Source organism: Haliotis cracherodii, unplaced genomic scaffold, assembly GCF_022045235.1.
Source record: "Haliotis cracherodii isolate W230 unplaced genomic scaffold, xgHalCrac1.p SCAF_17, whole genome shotgun sequence".
Taxonomy (NCBI): Eukaryota; Metazoa; Mollusca; class Gastropoda; order Lepetellida; family Haliotidae; genus Haliotis; species Haliotis cracherodii.
This window is the reverse complement of record NW_027266272.1, coordinates 18,243,292-18,262,815: the sequence shown is the minus strand read 5'-3', so window position 1 is coordinate 18,262,815 and position 19,524 is coordinate 18,243,292. Positions and strand designations below refer to the sequence as shown.

Below are 19,524 nucleotides of genomic sequence, written 5' to 3'. Positions count from 1 at the left end.
CACTCAATCCTCAATAAAGATTGCCAATTGCGTGGATCGATGTTCATGATGTTCATGATGTTCATCACTGGATTGTGTGGTCCAGACTCGATCATTTACAGACCGCCATCATAAACGGTCATATAGCTGGAATCTTGCTGAGGGCGGCATTAAACAACAAACAAACCAAACCAAACCCATAAGGATTGTATGCTATAAATGGTCTTACCAGCCTGAGTTTCTGGTCCTCCTCCAGTATAAACAGGTTCTCCTTCTCCATGTAGAAGTCAGCCACCGCCAGTAGCGCCTGCAGAGGGACCACGCCCACTATCTGCGAGCCTACCACTGCCAAGTTAAGCTCCTGTGAACAGCAACATCATGTCGGGGTTATCCCTACGTCACACAGTTTATAGACTGATATTCAAAGTTCATTAAATTTTATCATACTTGTGTCCAAGATTATTGCACTTATATAGTGACGTGCATGCACGTGTGTGTGAAGGGGGGGGGGGGGGGGGGGGGGGGGGGGAGGGGAGAGGCTGCTTGTTCTAGTCTGGACTGATGCTGATTTATAGTGCTAGCCCACTGAGATACCATGTCGCAGTTTAACATGAATACCCCACTCAGACACATTATACTTCCCCCCAAGCTGACCAGTCCTTGTTTTAGTACCTTAATGCCGAGCACCAAACAGGGTACCATATTTTAACATCTTTTGATATGACGCGGCCAGGGATCTGGACCTTCCGCTCTCTGGGCGGATGCTCTACCACTATTCTAAGACTTGGGGTATCGTAAGCCATATGGTGATGTTTCAGGGCACATAATGCATCGTAAGACTTGGGGTATCGTAAGCCATATGGAACTGTCTACTTACATCAGCATCTTTAGCACATTCCTCGTAGGCCACATGTAGAGGAGTCTTCTCGTAGTCGGTGAGATTCATGGAGACCTGGGCCATGTTTGCTTCCTCCATGTACCAGCCGATAGCCTGGACATCACTCAGTCGGCCTGTCTGAAATACAACATCACTCTCCAATATCACACAGACTACACGTTTCTGGAGAATCGCCTCAATAGCCAGGACTTCACTCAGTCGGCCTGACTGAAATACATCACTCTCCACTATCACACAGACTACATGTTTCTGGAGATTTGCCTCAATAGCCAGTACTTCACTCAGTCGGCCTGGCTGAAATACATCATCACTCTCCAATATCACACAGACTACAAGTATTTGGAGATTCGCTTCAATAGCCAGGACATCAAGTTGCATCAGCTGATGTGGAAGGAAAGCCTAAAGGGACACAGGTCTGGGACTTTTGCAAAACCCATGATTCAATTGGAAAATGTTGGTCTTTTAAACATATAAATCTGTTCCCCAAAATGTTTTCAAAAACTCAGAGCTGACTGAAAAAATATTCTTTCTCAATTAAATCCTTAGCCACTTCCAACCCCCACCAATAAGAATATTGAATCATCCGTCCAGACGGGGCTCCTATCTGCTGCCCTCACCTGATCTTTTCCCCGGCCCTGTTCCCGGACATTGAGGGCGATCCTGTGGGCTTGCTCCTTGGTTCCCAGCAGGTTGATGTTGAATGCAATGAGGAACTTCCTGGCGCCAACAGCTGTCGCGCCCCAAGACGGAACAAAGTCTGCAGGACCAAAATCAGGCTTCCATTCGGGGTCCTGAAGCTGTGGACAAATGGAGAGTTCAAATTCAAGAATTACCTGTACTTGTTCAATAAAGGTTATTATTCATAATTGCCAGCAATAGCAATTTATCAGTGTATCTCAGAAGTACATCCCTATCATCTATAAAATGATAGACATAGTATAAAAAATAGAATTTGTGTAAGAAAATTTATTCCATACATGGCCATGGAATACGGGGTTATAGAGTTAAACTGTGACACTTATGAAACAATATGCTTCATCAGACCACTAATGAAGACAAATCTGTTATTTGCCATACGCTGTGTATGTCATTGTAGTCGTTGTAGTGTTGATGGGATAAACCATGTTGTTGATATAAATACTTTCAATTGCAACCTTGATGACTACCTTGCATCTCTAACCATTATTTTGAAATTTGTCGTTTTACACGTATTATATAGAAAAAGGACAAAAGCAGCTTTGTCAAGCCATGAAACATTTGTTAACCTCTCACAGTTGTGTGTACAGCAATGGCTGTTGTGTTTCTCAATCTCCCTGCAGCCATTATTATAACCAAGGTTGCATTTTAGGTGTTGTATTTTCGGTACTGCCTTAAGCTCCCCTTGATTAACACTGGTTTAACTCAGGTGGAACCTAAACTCTGGTTGCTCGAAATGTGGTAACCTTGGTTGACTTGGTCATTCAGATTTTAATACTGAAACATATGTAGCATTGACGGTGTTCATAGTTCTGAGTTGTCTCAAGCACACCTGTGCAGGCAACAAGAAATGAATTGTTAATTTTTAGATTTTCAACCAAATTTATCGAAAATGTGATGCTGGAAGCATTTTTTTATCATATAAATTTAATGAAATAAAATGATCAAGGGATCAATCATCCAAATTGATAACAAAACATGAAGTGTGAAGTATCTTGTATTCTTTAGTATTATATTGCATACAACAAACTGATCAAGATATTTGTGTTCATTTCTGTCAACAGATTCCCATCAAGCACTAATGTTTGGGAAGACTATGACTACAGTGTTTCATCAGTTGATGTAGGGTGTTTGATAGTGAGGTGTTGTGTTGTTGTTGTTGGTTTGTTGTTTAACGCCGCACTCAGCAGTATTCCAGCTATATGACGGCGGTCTGTAAATAATTGAGTCTGGACCAGACAATCCAGTGATTGACATCATGAGCATCGATCCCCGCGATTGGGATTGATGACCGCGCATCAACCAAGTCAGCGAGCCTGACCACCCGATCCTGTTAGTCGCCTTTTACGACGGTTGCTGAAGACCTATTCTACCCCGGAATCTTCACGGGTAGTGAGGTGTTGTGGATGAAAGTCCACCAGTTAATTGATTTGGGCCTAGCAGTACAAGGCACTGATTGGAGGAGTTGGTCAGACACATGTGTTGCCTACCTTTGTAAGGAGTCCCTCGAACTCCCCTGATCTTATGTCGGGCAGCTTCTTCCTTCTGTCATCTCTGGCTGCCTCGCCATACAGGTAGACTGAAACAATCACCAGGCATCACAATGGGCCATTGGTGTTAGACAGCAGTGACGGCCACAATTAACACTTCTCCAAACTAGATCACTAGTAGATAACAACAGTAATGGCCACAATTAGAGATTCTCCAAACTAGGTCACTAGTAGATAACAACAGTAATGGCCAAAATAAGAAATTCTCCAAACTAGGTCACTAGTAGATAACAACAATAATGGCCACAATTAGAAATTCTCCAAACTAGGTCACTAGTAGATAACAACAGTAATGGCCACAATTAGAAATTCTCCAAACTAGGTCACTAGTAGATAACAACAATAATGACCACAATAGGAAATTCTCCAAACTAGGTCACCAGTAGATAACAACAGGTCACTAGTAGATAATAACAATAATGACCACAATAAGAAATTCTCCAAACTAGGTCACTAGTAGATAACAACAATGATTGCCACAATTAGAAATTCTCCAAACTAGGTCACTAGTAGATAACAACAATAATGACCACTATAAGAAAATTGCTCCAAACTAGGTCACTAGTAGATAACAACAATAATGACCACTATAAGAAAATTGCTCCAAACTAGGTCACTGATAACAACAATGACCAAACTATTTGCTCCAAATTAGGTCCAAATTAGGTCAATAGTTGATAATAAGAATCTGAAATGTCTTTTATCATTTTTTTCCACCCACTGACCATAGCTTTTTAAACAAAATCTGTAAACTCTGAAAACAATGTGTCCTGTAGACAGTGACTACCTGGTACAGACAGCTCCTCTGCGAGTCTCTCGGCAAACTCCTGCGCACACTGTATGCAGTCTTCCATGGTGGCGTCCTGGACGGGGATGAAGGGGCACACATCCATGGCGCCCATACGAGGATGCTCACCTACAGGATACAGAACGGTAAATCACACATTGGGAAGACTGGGTCACTACAGCTCTTGTAGCCTTGAATAACTACAGATGCCACGGTAGTTCCATACTGTGTTAAGTGTGGGGACATCCCTCTGTAAAATAGTTGAAATGTTTCTAAAAGTAGACATCTATGGCTACCGTACAGCGGTGCTCATCTACTGAATAAAGTACGGTAAATTCATGCATTCAGAAGACTGGGTCAAAATGCAGTTGTTGTAGTCTTGAATAATACTTCTTCTTTTTTTAAGTGTGTACATTATAAGGGTAACGCTATTTTTCAGGGCATTATCATTTGCAGAAGCCCGAGGTCTTCCATTAACTGCCCGACAAGCATGCAATGTCCTAACATTATATATTTGGTTGTTTTAGTTGTTTGTTTGTTTGTTAAACATCACAGTCAGCAATATTCCAGCTTCAAGACGGCAGTCTGTAAATAGGTAAATCTAGACCAGACAACCCAGTGATTGATATTATGAACAACAATCCTCGAGTGACATTGCATGCTTGTCGTAAAAGGCGACTAACGGGATTGGGTGGTCAGTCTCGCTGACTTGGTTGAAGCATGGCATTGTATCCTAATAGTGTAGATTGATGCTCATGACATCAATCACTGGATTGTCTGTTTCAGATTCGATTACTTACAGACCGCTGTCATACAGCTGGAATATTGCTAAGTGCTGCATTAAACAAACAAAGAAACAAAATGAGTGACTATGAGACTTGTATAAGTAGGGCAATGAGTAAGTTCTGATCAGAATCATAAAATCTAAGATAGTAAACAAACAAAATGGTGTTTAAAAATCTTGAATTAAACTAGAACTGCCAATTAGCCTTCAAGTCAGGCTACCATTATGCGTCCTCATGTCGATGAGATGGTAAGCTGCCCGCGCTGCATTGAGAGCTCCCTCGACCACAGTGACTGGGTTGCCGACGAAGGTGTAGACAGTACGGTTGGTGGAGATCCCTGGGTCGACATCCAGCACGCTGCATCCTTCTGTCTGGGCAATAGCAGATGCGATGGCTTCAATAACCTGCAATACAAGACCAATAATAAGCAATGTATCATCTGGCTGACCATCTGATTCAATATAGTCACATCTTACAGAAATGAAGTCATTGAGTGAGTGAGTCGGGCTTAACGCCGCTTTTAACATTATTCCAGTTATATCACAGGGTGTCAGCTTAATGTGGGAGGAAAGCCCGAAGTGATGCAGGTCTCAGACGTTTACCACTTCGATGAAACCCATGAGCACGGGTATGGTGCTGACAAACCTAGAAACATAATCGGGGCAAACCAGGATTCGAACCCACAATCATAGGTTTCGGACATGCCCAAGGGACGCAACACTTCACAGCGAATCGCGGCGCCTTAGACGACTGGGCCACCCGTGCCCCCTCAAGTCATTGAGCCTTGCTAAAGAAGCTTTAAAGCTTAGTGTTATAGAAGATATTTCATCTCATCGATGAGAGAAAAATGATACTTCACTCGACACATGGTATATCCTATTTATTATAAATTACAAATGTAAAACCTTGAAGATAAATTCTCCCTACACAACAGGCAGGGATGTTTCACCACCCCTTGTAATTGCAACTAAAAACGTAGTTCCAAGTTTGCAAAATCTTTAAAGATATACATGATATAAACAAAAGTCTAAAAAAATATTTAGGGTCACAAAAATTCTTTATCATACATTTGGATATGATTATGTTCAAGATCAACTTAAAAAAATAATATTCTTGAAAGCTACAAGACCGCTGTTGGAAGCAAAGGAATACAAGTAACAAACATGGCGCTTTGTGAAACGAACAGTCTCAATTGATGAGTAAAATGAGAAATCTACAGTTTATAACGAAACATTTTCAAGAGAAAAACAAACGTCCAGAAGCGATATTAACTCCATAAACGACCATCTGTCATTATTTTGCCTTGTCAATGTGGAACTAACATCAAAAGGACGTCCACAGTTTGTGTACGGGCAAGACACTTACTATAAAGGGAGACAACTTGAGTGGAGGTAACCCTTTATGACCATGAGTTGTGAAATATCAAGTGTCATGTTCACTGCAATGAAAATATCCCTATTCTCAACTTCTCAACGTCAGAAAACCTTAGTCTTTCACACTGAAGTATATAATAAATATTATAATGCATTGAATGTCATGTTAAAATGAGAAGGAACCACCTGGGTTAAAAGCTTACTTTGGCTGCTTGGTTAATGAGCAGCCATGAGAATCACCAAAATGTACATGTACAAATATTGAAAAGTTATGAAACTATTACTCTCCATGGTATATCCATGGCAGATTTTATTACTGAATTGGGCGACAGAGTAGCCAGGTTGTTTAAGCACAAGTAGCCTTGCAACAGGAAGCCCTTGGTTTATTTCCCCCAATGTGCCATCCTGCCCCCCAATACATGAGGAGAGGCAGGACAATATAAGTTGCAGCAGGATCACTCGAGGCACAAGGGGTTTAATGCATCCCGCGTTACGTTCTATACCACGATCTGGAGGCATAACACGCAAAAAAAAACATGTACCCCAAGTGATCCTGCAAAAATGAATTTACCTGACCGACATGTTTTAATGTGACATTGTAAAACAATTAACACAAATTCAAAATTGATTGAAAACAGCTGTTCAATTGAGCTGATCTTAACTTGTTCTAGGTCAGGTGACTTCCACTGACTGGGGAAAAGCGTGCAGTTTTTGCATTGAAACAGGGTATAAGGGATTTATTCTGCCTCTCAGAAATCCATGTGCAGCCTGCATTTCTAGTGGCAGGGTATAAGAGATTTATTCCCTGCTGAGAAATTTATTACATTCCAAGACGGATAACACAGTATTTTATCAAGATCACGTGGACTAATCAGATCTCATCATTCTGACATGGCGGTAGGATTAAGAAAGGGAAAACACCCCCTGATGAATGAACAATGCAAACTACCTCATATAACTGGAATATTGATTATTATGGTATTGCAAATTACTTGGCTTCTGATTGTTTAATAGTTAACAGGTGGCATGCAATAGCTGTCATAAAATGAATGTTTACTTTGAACAACAGATGTCATATCTAAGTGTATTTATATCTATATTTGTTCTGTTGTAGTGTGTACTACTTGGTTGCTGATGGTTCCAGCAGGGGTAGATTTAACAACAAATCTGTATCTTTACTCATATACAAGTCAAAAGGAATGTGTGCATCGTCAAGGAAATTGGAACATTAGCAACTTGTAGTGTAACCACTGAGTTTTCGTCATTAAACAATATATCACGTGACGAACCACGGGTCCCGGTAGTCCTGGGGGTACCCGGGTCCTACTCAGGACCCATCCTACCCGAGTACCCGAGTTAACTGTCCAAGTCCTAGCATCATGAAAGTGACCCTTGACACAATTCTCATCCCTAAGCAAATACAGTTTGGTCTCAAACATAATAAATATGGTCAAAGGTTTAACTATTAACTGTTTAGGTTGCATTCTAGAAGTTGGGGAGTAAATAAGAAAAGGTACAACTCTATGGATAACAAGTCCAGCTTAATAACGGTGAGTGAGTGAGTGAGTTTGATTTTACGCCGCTTTTGGCATTATTCCAGGAATATCACGGCGGGGGACACCAGAAACAAATGCTGGGACTTGAACAAACACTGGGTCTTGAATAAACGCCAGGTCTCGATTAAACACTGAGTTTCAATTAACATGATTAAACACTTCTTATCAGAACAGATATATGAGTGAGTGTGTGAGTGAGTGAGTGAGTGAGTGAGTGAGTGAGTGAGTGAGTGAGTGAGTGAGCGAGCGAGCGAGCGAGCTAGTGAGTGAAGTTTTAGGCCGCTTTTAGCAATATTCCAGCAATATCATGGTGGGGGACACCAGAAATGGGCTTCACACATTGTACCCATGTTGGGAATCAAACTCGGGTCTTCGCGGTAAACGCCAGGTCTCGATTAAACAGTAAGTCTCAATTACACAATTCTTATCAGAACAGATATATGAGTGAGTGAGTGAGTGAGTATGGTTTAAGGCCTCTTTTAGCAATATTCGAGCAATATCACGGTGGGGGACACCAGAAATGGGCTTCACACATTGTACTCATGTCGCGAATCAAACTCAGGTCTTCGGCGTTACGAGTGAACGCTTTAACCACTAGGCTACCCGACCGCCCCTTAATAACAGTGAAAGAATCTACATCGTAACATTGTTAAATGAAATAAACCAGAAGTTGTTATCCATAAAGTTGTACCTCTCTTATTTTCTAATTTGACTATTGATGAAAAAAGTAAATCAAGTAAATTTTATTTTATTTTTCAAAATTCAGTGATGCCTTTCATCTGCATCTCACACCAGAGTTTTCACTAAGTGTACCAAGGTTTCGACAAGTATAGCTGACCCATGTCATCCAGCACTCCAGGCTTGTTTGTGTTCATTAGCATCAATATGTCAAGTCACACACTTGACTCCAAGGTCAACATGATAAGACAACACTGATTCCAAGCTGGCAATTATTCCACAACCTATGACCAGCTGATACAGACCAACCTATAGTATAGACAATGTATACTACTTTAAAAAAGTTAAAGAGAACATGATTTTTTCACATGTTTGTTAGTTTTTTGTTTTTTTGTTTAACGCAGCGTTCAGCAATATTCCAGCTACATGACGGCAGTCTGTAAATAATTGAGTCTGGACCAGACAATCCAGTGATTAATATCATGAACATCGAGCCCTGCAATTGGTTGGTTGGTTGGTTTGTTGTTTAACACCACACTCAGCAATATTCCAGCTATATGATGGCGGTTTGTAAATAATAGAGTCTAGACCATACAATCCAGTGATTGACATCATGAGTATTAAGTCACCCAATTGGGATATGATGACATGCATCAACTAAGTCAGCGACCCTGACCACCCGATCCCGTTAGTCTTCTCTTACAACAAGCATAATCACCTTTTAGGGCAAAAGCATGGGTTGCTGAAGACCTAAATATGCAAATGTTTGTTTTGTTTGTTTGTTGTTTAACAGCGCACTCAGCAATATTCCAGCTATATGACAGCGGTCTGTAAATAATCAAGTCTAGACCAGACAATCCAGCGATTGATATCATGAGCATCGATATATGCAATTGCATCAACCAAGTCAGCACGCCTGACCACCCGATCCCGTTAGTCGCCTCTGTCGACAAGCATAGTCACCTTTTACAGCAAGCATGGGGTGCTGAACATTACAGTCTGAGTATAAGTTCAGTTGAATCTATACATGTCTCAAGGTGTGGCCTTTAAACATGCATCCTCACATACTGAGTGCCTTGTTCACAGGGGAACCATGTTATGGTTAAAGAGCCATGTTGAATCATAAATAACCTTCCACATTAGAAACCTGATTCCTGGTAAATGGGCCATTTTCTCTGCCAAATCCAAAAGGTTTCTGGAGACAAGGAATCTGGATAAGTGCCATCCCACTATCTATCACTATCATCAAGCCTGTCTATCATTTGGTTTTATTATTTAATAAAAGATTCCTTTATTTGCATATTTTACCCATGAAGATCCGGGTTAAAATAGGTATTCACCAACCCATGCATGCCATAAAACGTGACTATGCTTGTCGTAAGAGGTGACTAACGGGATTGGGTGGTCAGGCTCCCTGACTTGGTTGAATAACGTCAGCATTATCTGAAGATGATTTGGTTGGTTGGTTTGTTGTTTAACGCTGCACTCAGCAATATCCCAGCTATATGACGGCAGTCTGTAAATAATCGAGTCTGGACCAGACAATCCAGTGATTGATATCATGAGCATCGATCCCCGCAATTGAGATCGATGACATGTATCAACCAAGTCAGCGAGCCTTTTACGACAAGCATAGTCCCCTTTTATGGCAAGCATTGGTTGCTGAAGACCTATTCTATCCCGGAATCTTCACGGGTCTATCTGAAGATGAGATAGATGATGAAGAAGGAAGCATACACTCTAGAACATTGTGTTCCTCACAATAAAGATGTTGACATCCATAAATGCTCTCTCTTATGTCTATCACTTCTAAATGTCATTCAAAGAACTACTATTTATCTTGTAAACTAATATCATGTTAGGATTGAGTTAGACTGCATGTATTCAGTCTGTAGTTTCAGCCCTCTAAGTAGCGACCATTTTGGTGTCCAGATGCTACTCAAATCTATGATTGGCGACCTAAATTCATCTTCTGCTCGTCACTTGGCTACCTAAAAGTAAACATAACTGTCGACAATATCTGTTTAAGATATCTGTTAGCCACTAAAAGCTTTGGTTTGGCTCCTCAAATAATGATGTTAGGAGCCACTTGACTCCTGCGCAAAAAACGAACTTAAAGGCCTGAGTTTTCCTGAATATATTTGATATTGATAATTACAAAAAAATACAAAACATGTTACCATGTTACACATGTTACCAAAACAAGGTCATATTAAAAAACTGAGGACACAGATAATAGCGATTAGGAACAACATTTCAGTCAGTTATCAGAGATCTATCTAGACCTGTTCAGAGGCCGATATTCGGTCAAATGTCATGAAAAATTCCCAAATCAGAACTAAACATTACTAATTCATGCTATTAGGGACTGGTAATTTATGATAAGGAGGGGTGTCGTGAAAAAAATGATAAACATATGGGGAGGGGGACAAAAATATGTTCCATAAAATGGGGAAAGGCACAACATGATGCAGTCCTAGGTGCAACCAATCCCATCCATCCCCCAATAATAAATTACATGTCCCTACTGTCAATCGGAATCCATATATAAAATTATTATCACAAGATCCAAATCCATCTACCTGAATGGCCAGTTGCAGTTTTGTAAAACTATGGGCTTGTCAGTCTGTACGATATCATGTCATCATTGTGTCTGTCACTTGCTTATGTCAAAATTGACCCTGTTCATACTTCGAGGTACTGCACTAGGGGTCTGGTTGCGTTGACAGACAGCACACAAATAATTCACTGTAAATAAGGCCTAACATTTTTTATTTTTCATTTCACAGGCCAGCCGCCCCTACTGAAAAGTGGCCGGTCCAGAAAAAAATTAAACGTGAAAATATTTATTTTTATTATGTTTACCCCTAGTAGTATAGACCCTCTCATACAATATAAAATGTTATATATAAATTCCATGTAGACATCACTATCAGTGACCCAAGAAGCTAACTGCAGCTTTAACTCCAAAGCAGAGTGACCTTCAAATAAATAAATAAATAAATGAATAAATGAATGAATGAATGAATGAATGAATGAATGAATGAATGATTAAAAATAATAATTATATTAATAAATGAATGAATAAATAAATAAATAAATAAATAAATAAATAAATAAATAAATAAATAAATAAATAAATAAATAAATAAATAAATAAATAAATAAATGACATAGCTATTTATTTTTATTTCCGCTGACCTAGAGCATGTAGAGTGGAAAAGCTGGAATAAATCTGTGAAACATAACATTAAAAAACTGTAGCCTAAACTATTCAAGCCCATTACCGTCATACAATCCTGCACAACAAACAACTGACTGAATAACTCATACAATATTATTTACTTCAACATTGCTGAAAGAATTTATAAGCAGCGTGAGTGTCGGGGAATTTTTCATGACTCATGGTAATCACAGAATAGTTCATCACATATTTCCCTTGCATGGCTTTCTCTAAACGTGCTCAGAAACCGATATATGGTCCAAAGTCTGCAACAAATGTCAAAAACAATTACCAAATTCTAGGGCTGTGTATTGACTTGGATATTGCACAGCAATATATTGCCACACTGTAACCTGTATTCCGATACGTATTGCAATATATTGCCAATTTACATTTTCATGAGTTAATCAGAGTTATACCCTGTATTAATGTCAGATACCATCAAGCTCCTTCCCAGCGTGTGACACCTTCATTATACTCTCAGTATAGAGAGCTCCCTCTGAGAAAGGGCTATCGCTACGAGGAACTTGATAGTCGCAATGTGTACATGCTAATTGATAAAAAGATCGTCAGAGGCAAGTTGTATCAGAAAGATACTATTTTCCATCTCCATATCAATTAGGAACACATAAATATACTTATTTATATTTGCCCCAATATATTGCTACATTTACAAACATATTGCAATATATATTGATACGTATTGCTTAAGATTTGCACCACAATATGCCGGTGTACCGGTTATCCCGCACACCCTTACCAAACTCATGTTAATAACTACTTTTATGGCTCTGTATTTCACTGATAACAGGACAAATATACAGGAAGCTTTACATTATTGTATTAAATACAATCTCAAAATATAATGTTAAAATATCTCTGGATACAAGAAAATATGAAAGTAAAAAAAATCTTAATTTTGAACAAAGAACATTTTTTTGCCAATTTGCCTGCCAGGGGCAGTTAGGTTCCAATCTTGGATAAATCCCCACCTTGCTGATCCAAGAAAGATTATTAGAAATATGGGTTATTTGAGTGTCATCTAATGACTGCCAACCCCTCTCTCAGCCCTGTAGAAGTAGTTTCAAAACTGCAATTATAGATAATGTGGTAAGTTTGAGATATTTGTACTGAAACTCCCAAGGGACTTCAAGCTGGTTGCAGATACTAGCTGTGGAGTTTGAGATAAACTGTCTCTCTATAGATAGACAAAGATGCAGTGAACACAAGGGGGTTATACATGCTGGAACACCAACATGGTGCGGAGGATATTACCATATTTCTTCCATTAAAACGCTTGGATTCAAATAAACGCAAGACTGAAATAAACGCTGTGACTCAAACATAAACACTGGGTCTTGGATAAACAGTGGGTCCTCAATTAAACACCAGGACATGAATAAATGCTGGGACTTGAACAAACACCGGGTCTCGAATAAACATCAGGTCTCAATTAAACACTGAGTCTCAATTAAACGATTCTTATCAGAACAGATATATGAGTGAGTGAGTACGGTTTTACGCTGCTTTTAGCAAAATTCCAGCAATATCATGGTGGGGGACACCAGAAATGGGCTTCACACATTGTACCCATGTTGGGAATTGAACCCGGGTCTTCAGCTTGACGAGCAAATGCTTTAACCACTAGGTTACCCGACCGCCCCTACAGATACACGTATACAATTCATCCCTTCTTTTTTCTTGTTAACACATCCAAAATCATGTTTAGTATGTTTATGGGCTTTAAAAAAATGTGTGCGTGCGTGCGTGCGTGCGTGCGTGCGTGCAAATACGGGTCTCAAATATACGCCAGGTCTCGATTAAACATTTCAGATCAGAACAGATATATGAGATAAATCAAATTTGCACTTGACTCATTCCATCATCCATACTCATTCAATCCCAAAGGGACTCACAGTGGATACTGTATGAGTCTTCTCAATATATAGGAGTATGTAACAAGTTATTTTGTATTTGTTAAAACACTACTACTATTAGTACTATACCACTAACCCATACAGCTCTTTTGACATCTACGACATAAGATGTTTTCTTTGAGCAATGTTTTCTTTTTTGGATTAATATTAACCTGGATTCCAACTACTCAGAAAATGTGTCGATGGTAGCTCTGACATGACCTGTAATAGGATGTCCTCAAATCTTTGTTTAGCTGTAGCAATAACTAAGATCTGATTTTAATGAAATTGATTAGCAGGTTAAGTAGTTTCAGGAATTATAATGAGATTTCAGTCAAATGAGTCGGCAATCAAACACCTGTATTGTTCTCCTGTTTTGCTGAAGAACTGGGGTAGAATAGGTCTTCAGCAACCCATACTTGCCGTAAAAGGTGACTATGCTTGTCGTAAGAGGCAACTAATGGGATCGGGTGGTTAGGCTCGCTGACTTGGTAGATGCATGTTATCGATGCCAATTGCGTGGATCGATGCTCATGATATCAATCACTGGATTGTCTGGTCCAGACTTGATTATTTAAAGACCGCCGTCATATAGCTGGAATATTGCTGAGTGCATTGTTAAACAAACAAACAACCAAAACCTAGCTCCTGTTTTGCTGCAAATATGTGCAAGTGAAAACAAAGATGACGGAATCTGATGAAACCAGCATCAAACTATCGACCACCAAAACTCAACTCAATGTCCAGCTGATTTTGTTTGTCTTTTATTCATTAACAATTAATTTTGAGCCAAATTTGTTGCAAACCATCTAATCCTGAGGCCAAGAGGTCTATTATCATGCTTTAGTATGTCAACTGTCCTGATCAATGGAAATCATGATCATTGATTACTTGGAGACGAATGATAGATGACTGACAAATCAGAGCCTTATTGCTCTAACTGATTTCTCTCCAATTTGTAGGGCTGGGACGATACATCAACTGTGGGATCCGATGTGCATCACGATACCTTACTCACGATCCAATACGTATCACGATACTTGCGTGAGCACTTATCTGTGGTCTTTAAGCCATCTTTTTCATAGACAGGATGGCCAAACCTGGCACACTGATGATTTACAGCTGGCAGACTGAAGTATGGCACACAACGGATTTAAGTATTTACGTTTTTCACGACTAACTTTCACAACTAATTAGTGTTTAGAATAACAGTTATTAAAGCAAACATTTAAGGTAATGTACCTAGTGTACGACTGTGATCGATACTTTTATCGAGAAGTAAAAAATCATGATCAACCGATGCATCTGTGAATTGTCCCACAACTACCAATATGCCCCTTAAAACAACATATATTTTGCTAAACAACTTAAAGGTGTACAAACATGTATAAACTCTTCTCTTGTAAGGCAACATTTTTTTCATTTCTTGGTTTACGGATTTCACACTCATTTCAAAAGTGAGGTAGGCCAATTTAAAAAAAGCCTCTCAGATCTTTTTACTTGAATTTTGTCCTAAAAAGTTAGGTAGGTATGAAAAAAAAAATTCTGGAGTAACAAAAGTAAAATAACACAATTTTTCAAGAACATTTTATTATATCCCTGGCACTTAGCTTGTGCACAAATGGCAATAGAACAATATGGGCGATGATTAACTCTTTCAACACCATCCGACCAGAAGATTACTGCTGTGACACCAAGTTCCCAGAGATTCTTGTGTGATAGATGAAGCCAACATTTATCAAGGAAATGATCTGGTTGTAAAACATCTTTGCTTCTACATGTTTGGCTATACACCATTTGAAAGGTCTAATTAATCCTATTGACTTTAAATATGAAAGTTATGTGTGTCACATTATTTCAATAATTCACTTACAACTTAATTAAGTTTGTTTTAATATAAAATGATGTAGGCTAACATTCATGTCCTGGCAGAGACCATGTACCGGTATATGGTCTCTGGTCCAAGATAAGGACCAAGGAAGTGAAAATTTAACGATTTTCGGCAAATATAAGATTTTATAAAATCCACTTGCCTATTTCTTTTTTAGTTTCATTGCTTACGTAATTGGAAAATTATTTTAAAAAGAATTACAAATAATATCTGTCATCAGTGCTCATCACCCATTTCCCGATTATAGTGACTTTCCGCTCACTATCATGAGGAAATACCTCTGTTTTCGAAGCTTTGTATGAATAAAACGTATGTCAAAGGCTGCCATGTCAGTATCCATAAAAAAAAAACTAACATTGTTTCATTGACATAATGATAATACAGAAGTAACTCTACTGGAGTCTTTTCATAGCTGTGACATGTAAAACTTGGTTTCTAGTGACGCTTTCTTGCCGAAATCTGCTACAAGGTTCATGATTGGTCAAATTTAAGCATGTGACCTAAGACAGCAAATCAAATTACAGCAATGGTTAGGTCCTCGTGTATGATAATTTTAAGATTTTGATGAAAGGTTTTGGATAAATCATGTTATTCTGAACTTTTTGAGCAGGAAATCGCGATCTATATTAAAATATGGAACTTCATGGATGTATAGTGATAGGATACGAGCTGTGACAAAGCTTTCTTATGCATATATTTTGGCATTAAACATCGTGTACGAGCCGAGAAATAGAGGTGACGAAAGCCGAGATGTCATTTGACACGCGATTGCATGTAAAGATGGAAATAATAACTTAGATGTCAGTTTGGCAACTTTTAGATATGTTTTTGGTGGTTTTATTTATTACTTTGTATAATATATTTAAAGATTTGCTTGAAACGTCATTATTTTGCTGTTTGACATGTTCGATGAGGACCCGTTGTCGAAGTGTGTGTCAGAGATAAAATTTTCAATAACATTGCGAGGAAATAGTGAATAATCTTTTAATCTATTGATAAAAAATGATAAATTGAAATGGAATCCAGACATTGCGAAATGTGATAGATTTAATAAATGAATGATATGACAGGTAGGTTAATAAAATTATATACTATTTTGACATGACTTGGTCTGGTTAGTGGTTACTCATGGCGGTGTCTGGTTACTCGTGGCTTCTTGGCCCGTGTACCGGCCAACAGTGTTGAAAGAGTTAAATTGGTCACCACTGCGCTTTGCATTGACATGCTTTGATGGATCCCAGCGAGAGTGACTTCCCTTTGGTTTACATTTGCGTAGCAAATGCAATCTTTTCTTTTGGGGGGTAACTATTAATGCATTTTTTAATGTAAAGATCGGCGGTAATAAAAAAAGGAGTGATTTGTATTTGTATTTTTTTTTCAACATTTGGACTTTGAAAGAGTCGCCTAACATGCATTGTCAAAACCAGATGAATTCAAACCAACTGATTGATATTTAAGATGTCTCATGACTTTGACAAAATTTAAAAAACAGATCATCCCTGCCATAGCAGTGCTCCTGCTGGCTTCTAAAAATTAACAGTCACCCCTCAATTTTTGTAAGTCCCAACTTTGAACAAAATAAAATAACATGAAAATTACCTAGTTTTAATTCTTTCAACATCATGTTCAGTGCACTGTATTATGTTCACGGCTAACATGCAATGATTTCATCTCTGAAGTAACTTAGTTAGATCTACACGTCATTCAAACAAAGTTCAGTCACAATTTTCTCTTATTTCCCTGGAATATTTCACTTTCATTTGAAACTAAGTCGCTACAAATAAATGGATATTCAACCTCAAAGAAAAGCACTGAAAATAGACAACGGGACTTTATTTGCAGGGCCACAGGGACTGGCAGTCCCATGAATTACCAGTCCAAGCCAAATTTTACCATAAAAAAAATGGTAATTACTGGTAAAAAGGAACACTGCATAGTGACAAAACAGGATAAAGAGGTCACTTCACAGACACCTCAAAGTCACAATGGTAAATTTGTGATGGCACAAATCAACAATAAAGGCATGTTTATACAGACGGATTGTTTCCTTACACATGTCTATACAATCCATTAATTAACATGGTCCAATTAGAGCAGCAGCTACTGGTAGCCTTCAGGCTAATGAACAACTAAGCTCATATCTGAGTAGGAAAATGGTAAGCTAATTCCATCATCAAGCAGAACTACACATCCAATGTGAATTGGCAGCATTAGAAGACATTATGCATGTTATGAACTAAGTGAAATTTGGTTACCGTGGATACTGGAAATTGAAGAACAATACATAGTTAATGCAAATGGAAAATCAAGAACAATGCAGACAAATCGTTTAATAGTTTGAAACCTGTTTCCTCCGTATACGTATAAATTATTCGAAAAAAAGGAAGTTTTTATTGTTTTCAAAAGTTAATTTATTACCATAAAATGTATGTTTTGGAGGGAGTAATATATTTGAAACAGTTTCTTGGAACTGCACTCTGAATACAATAAGCATGTTGGAATATCCGTAGAATGCACTGCATTCATGACACCTTATAATTTCTTATCTAGATATCTAGCTCTGAATTAGATATGTCAGGCTGACAAACTTAGAAACTGCAAACAAGTTCTATCATGAACTGCCAAGTTGCAATCAGTTTCGATATTTTTACCTAAAACAAGAAAAAAAGGTTATCTGTAAATTATAAGAGTGACGTAACACAAAATTATGTTTATCGATCAAATTCGAATAGATCAATAGCCTAATCGGTGACCATAGTGATATTTTGTTGACAGTGCGGTAGTGGCCTCTAACATAGTCATTTTTGGGTAATCAAACGAGTCATAAGTCTATCACTAGTATCACATGTATTTTAGATAGGACTACAAGGCAGGCATGCCTAAGGTATTTGTGCAGGATGGGAGAGTGGAAATAGAAGAGTTAAATTTGGTTTGTTTTGATGGGTGGATTATTGACGACTTAGTCATCAAAAAAGAATTTCCTACCTCTTTGCTTCTCCCTTCCGAGAAATTCGGCACACACTCGATAATTCTAGGCATTGTGTATTCCCTGCACCAGTTGTTCACCTCAGCTACCACTGCGATCCAATGTTGAAAATAATTTTGACTGCAGATATAAGTTCTGTGGCCGACTTCCCATGTAGACGATATGCGTAACTCGTCATCACGCTTTGCGCTTGTAACTGGGCGATTTGTGACGTTGCAGTTTATGTGCTTGACGTAGTTGTTATCGGCCATGTTGCTTGTTTTCATGCCGGATGGGACTCCGAAAACAGGAATAATAATCTAAAAGTATGTCAATCAGGCCGTTATTTTCGTGCAAGATGCAGCATTGTTTAATCGCGATTTTATTACGAATTAATGCGGTTATTATGTTCTTGATTTAAGCTCCTGTTGTGCATGTACACACCTGTCAAAATGCTTGCCTGTTGCTCGCAGGTGCTTGTTTGGAAATGCATATCTGTATAATTAAGCGTTCGGGCGTTATTATGCGCGCTTGTTAAGTTCTTTTTTGAAAATAATCTGCACAGACATTAGATTTGTATTTTGTCGTTTTGTGTGTAAGGAGGCTGTACACTGTCATTGCATCTTATGGTCTGTAAAATGCACAGATTTGAATATATTGCCGAATAAATAGTTCAAACTTGTGGAAGAACGCTGATCATAATTTTTACTAATTTTCAATATATTTATGTTACACATCTGTCAAAATAATGATACTTTACAGTATTTTATTGTTTAATCATTATATTGTTAAAACACTCTTTGAGTGTCGATTGGGTAAAAGAAGACAGCAGCAGACTACTTCAACTTCAAGAAACAGTCAAATATTTAATATTTTGTAGCTTGGCTTGTTACAAATCTGGCAAATATGAGAGAGTGTAGCCACTGAGCCAAGATAGAGTTCTTTCGGATACAGCCCAACATATCTTCTCCTTTTCAATTTATTATTCACAATTATTCTGGCCACCATCCAGTTATCGCCATTTTTATCGTGTTATATTCTGTGTATAAAGTTGACTGTGCCTATAACTTTCATTTTTGTAGAACTGTAAGCAAATGCGCTTACATCTGTCCGTGGCAAACGATTGAGTAGATTTCTGTTATAATACGACATCGACTAACTGTACCAATTATCGCCATAGTCTAAACAACACATGCCATGTGATCTCATGCACCGTTTCAGTTTTAT

At 38.4% G+C, this 19,524-nt stretch overlaps 2 protein-coding genes across 4 annotated transcripts in view; one reads left to right on the top strand and one right to left on the bottom strand.

Moving 5' to 3' along the window:
- Positions 1–18,471, bottom strand: part of LOC139464481 (formimidoyltransferase-cyclodeaminase-like) — a 29,552-nt gene extending 11,081 nt beyond the window's left edge. The window contains exons 1-7 of the mRNA XM_071246008.1: positions 18,318–18,471; positions 4,916–5,099; positions 3,911–4,039; positions 3,064–3,152; positions 1,495–1,674; positions 857–994; positions 209–340 (exon numbers count right to left, since the gene is read on the bottom strand). Coding sequence (XP_071102109.1) covers positions 209–340; positions 857–994; positions 1,495–1,674; positions 3,064–3,152; positions 3,911–4,039; positions 4,916–5,099; positions 18,318–18,371 — 906 coding nt within the window. The 5' untranslated portion in view covers positions 18,372–18,471. The remainder of the gene's footprint in view (positions 1–208; positions 341–856; positions 995–1,494; positions 1,675–3,063; positions 3,153–3,910; positions 4,040–4,915; positions 5,100–18,317) is intronic.
- Positions 18,472–18,551: 80 nt separating this feature from the next.
- The window catches only part of LOC139464935 (zinc finger MYND domain-containing protein 11-like), a 41,267-nt gene continuing 40,294 nt past the window's right edge, over positions 18,552–19,524 (top strand). For all 3 annotated transcript variants that reach the window (XM_071246540.1, XM_071246539.1, XM_071246538.1), the window contains exon 1: positions 18,552–18,623. The gene's annotated coding sequence lies outside the window, so the exon portion shown is untranslated. The remainder of the gene's footprint in view (positions 18,624–19,524) is intronic.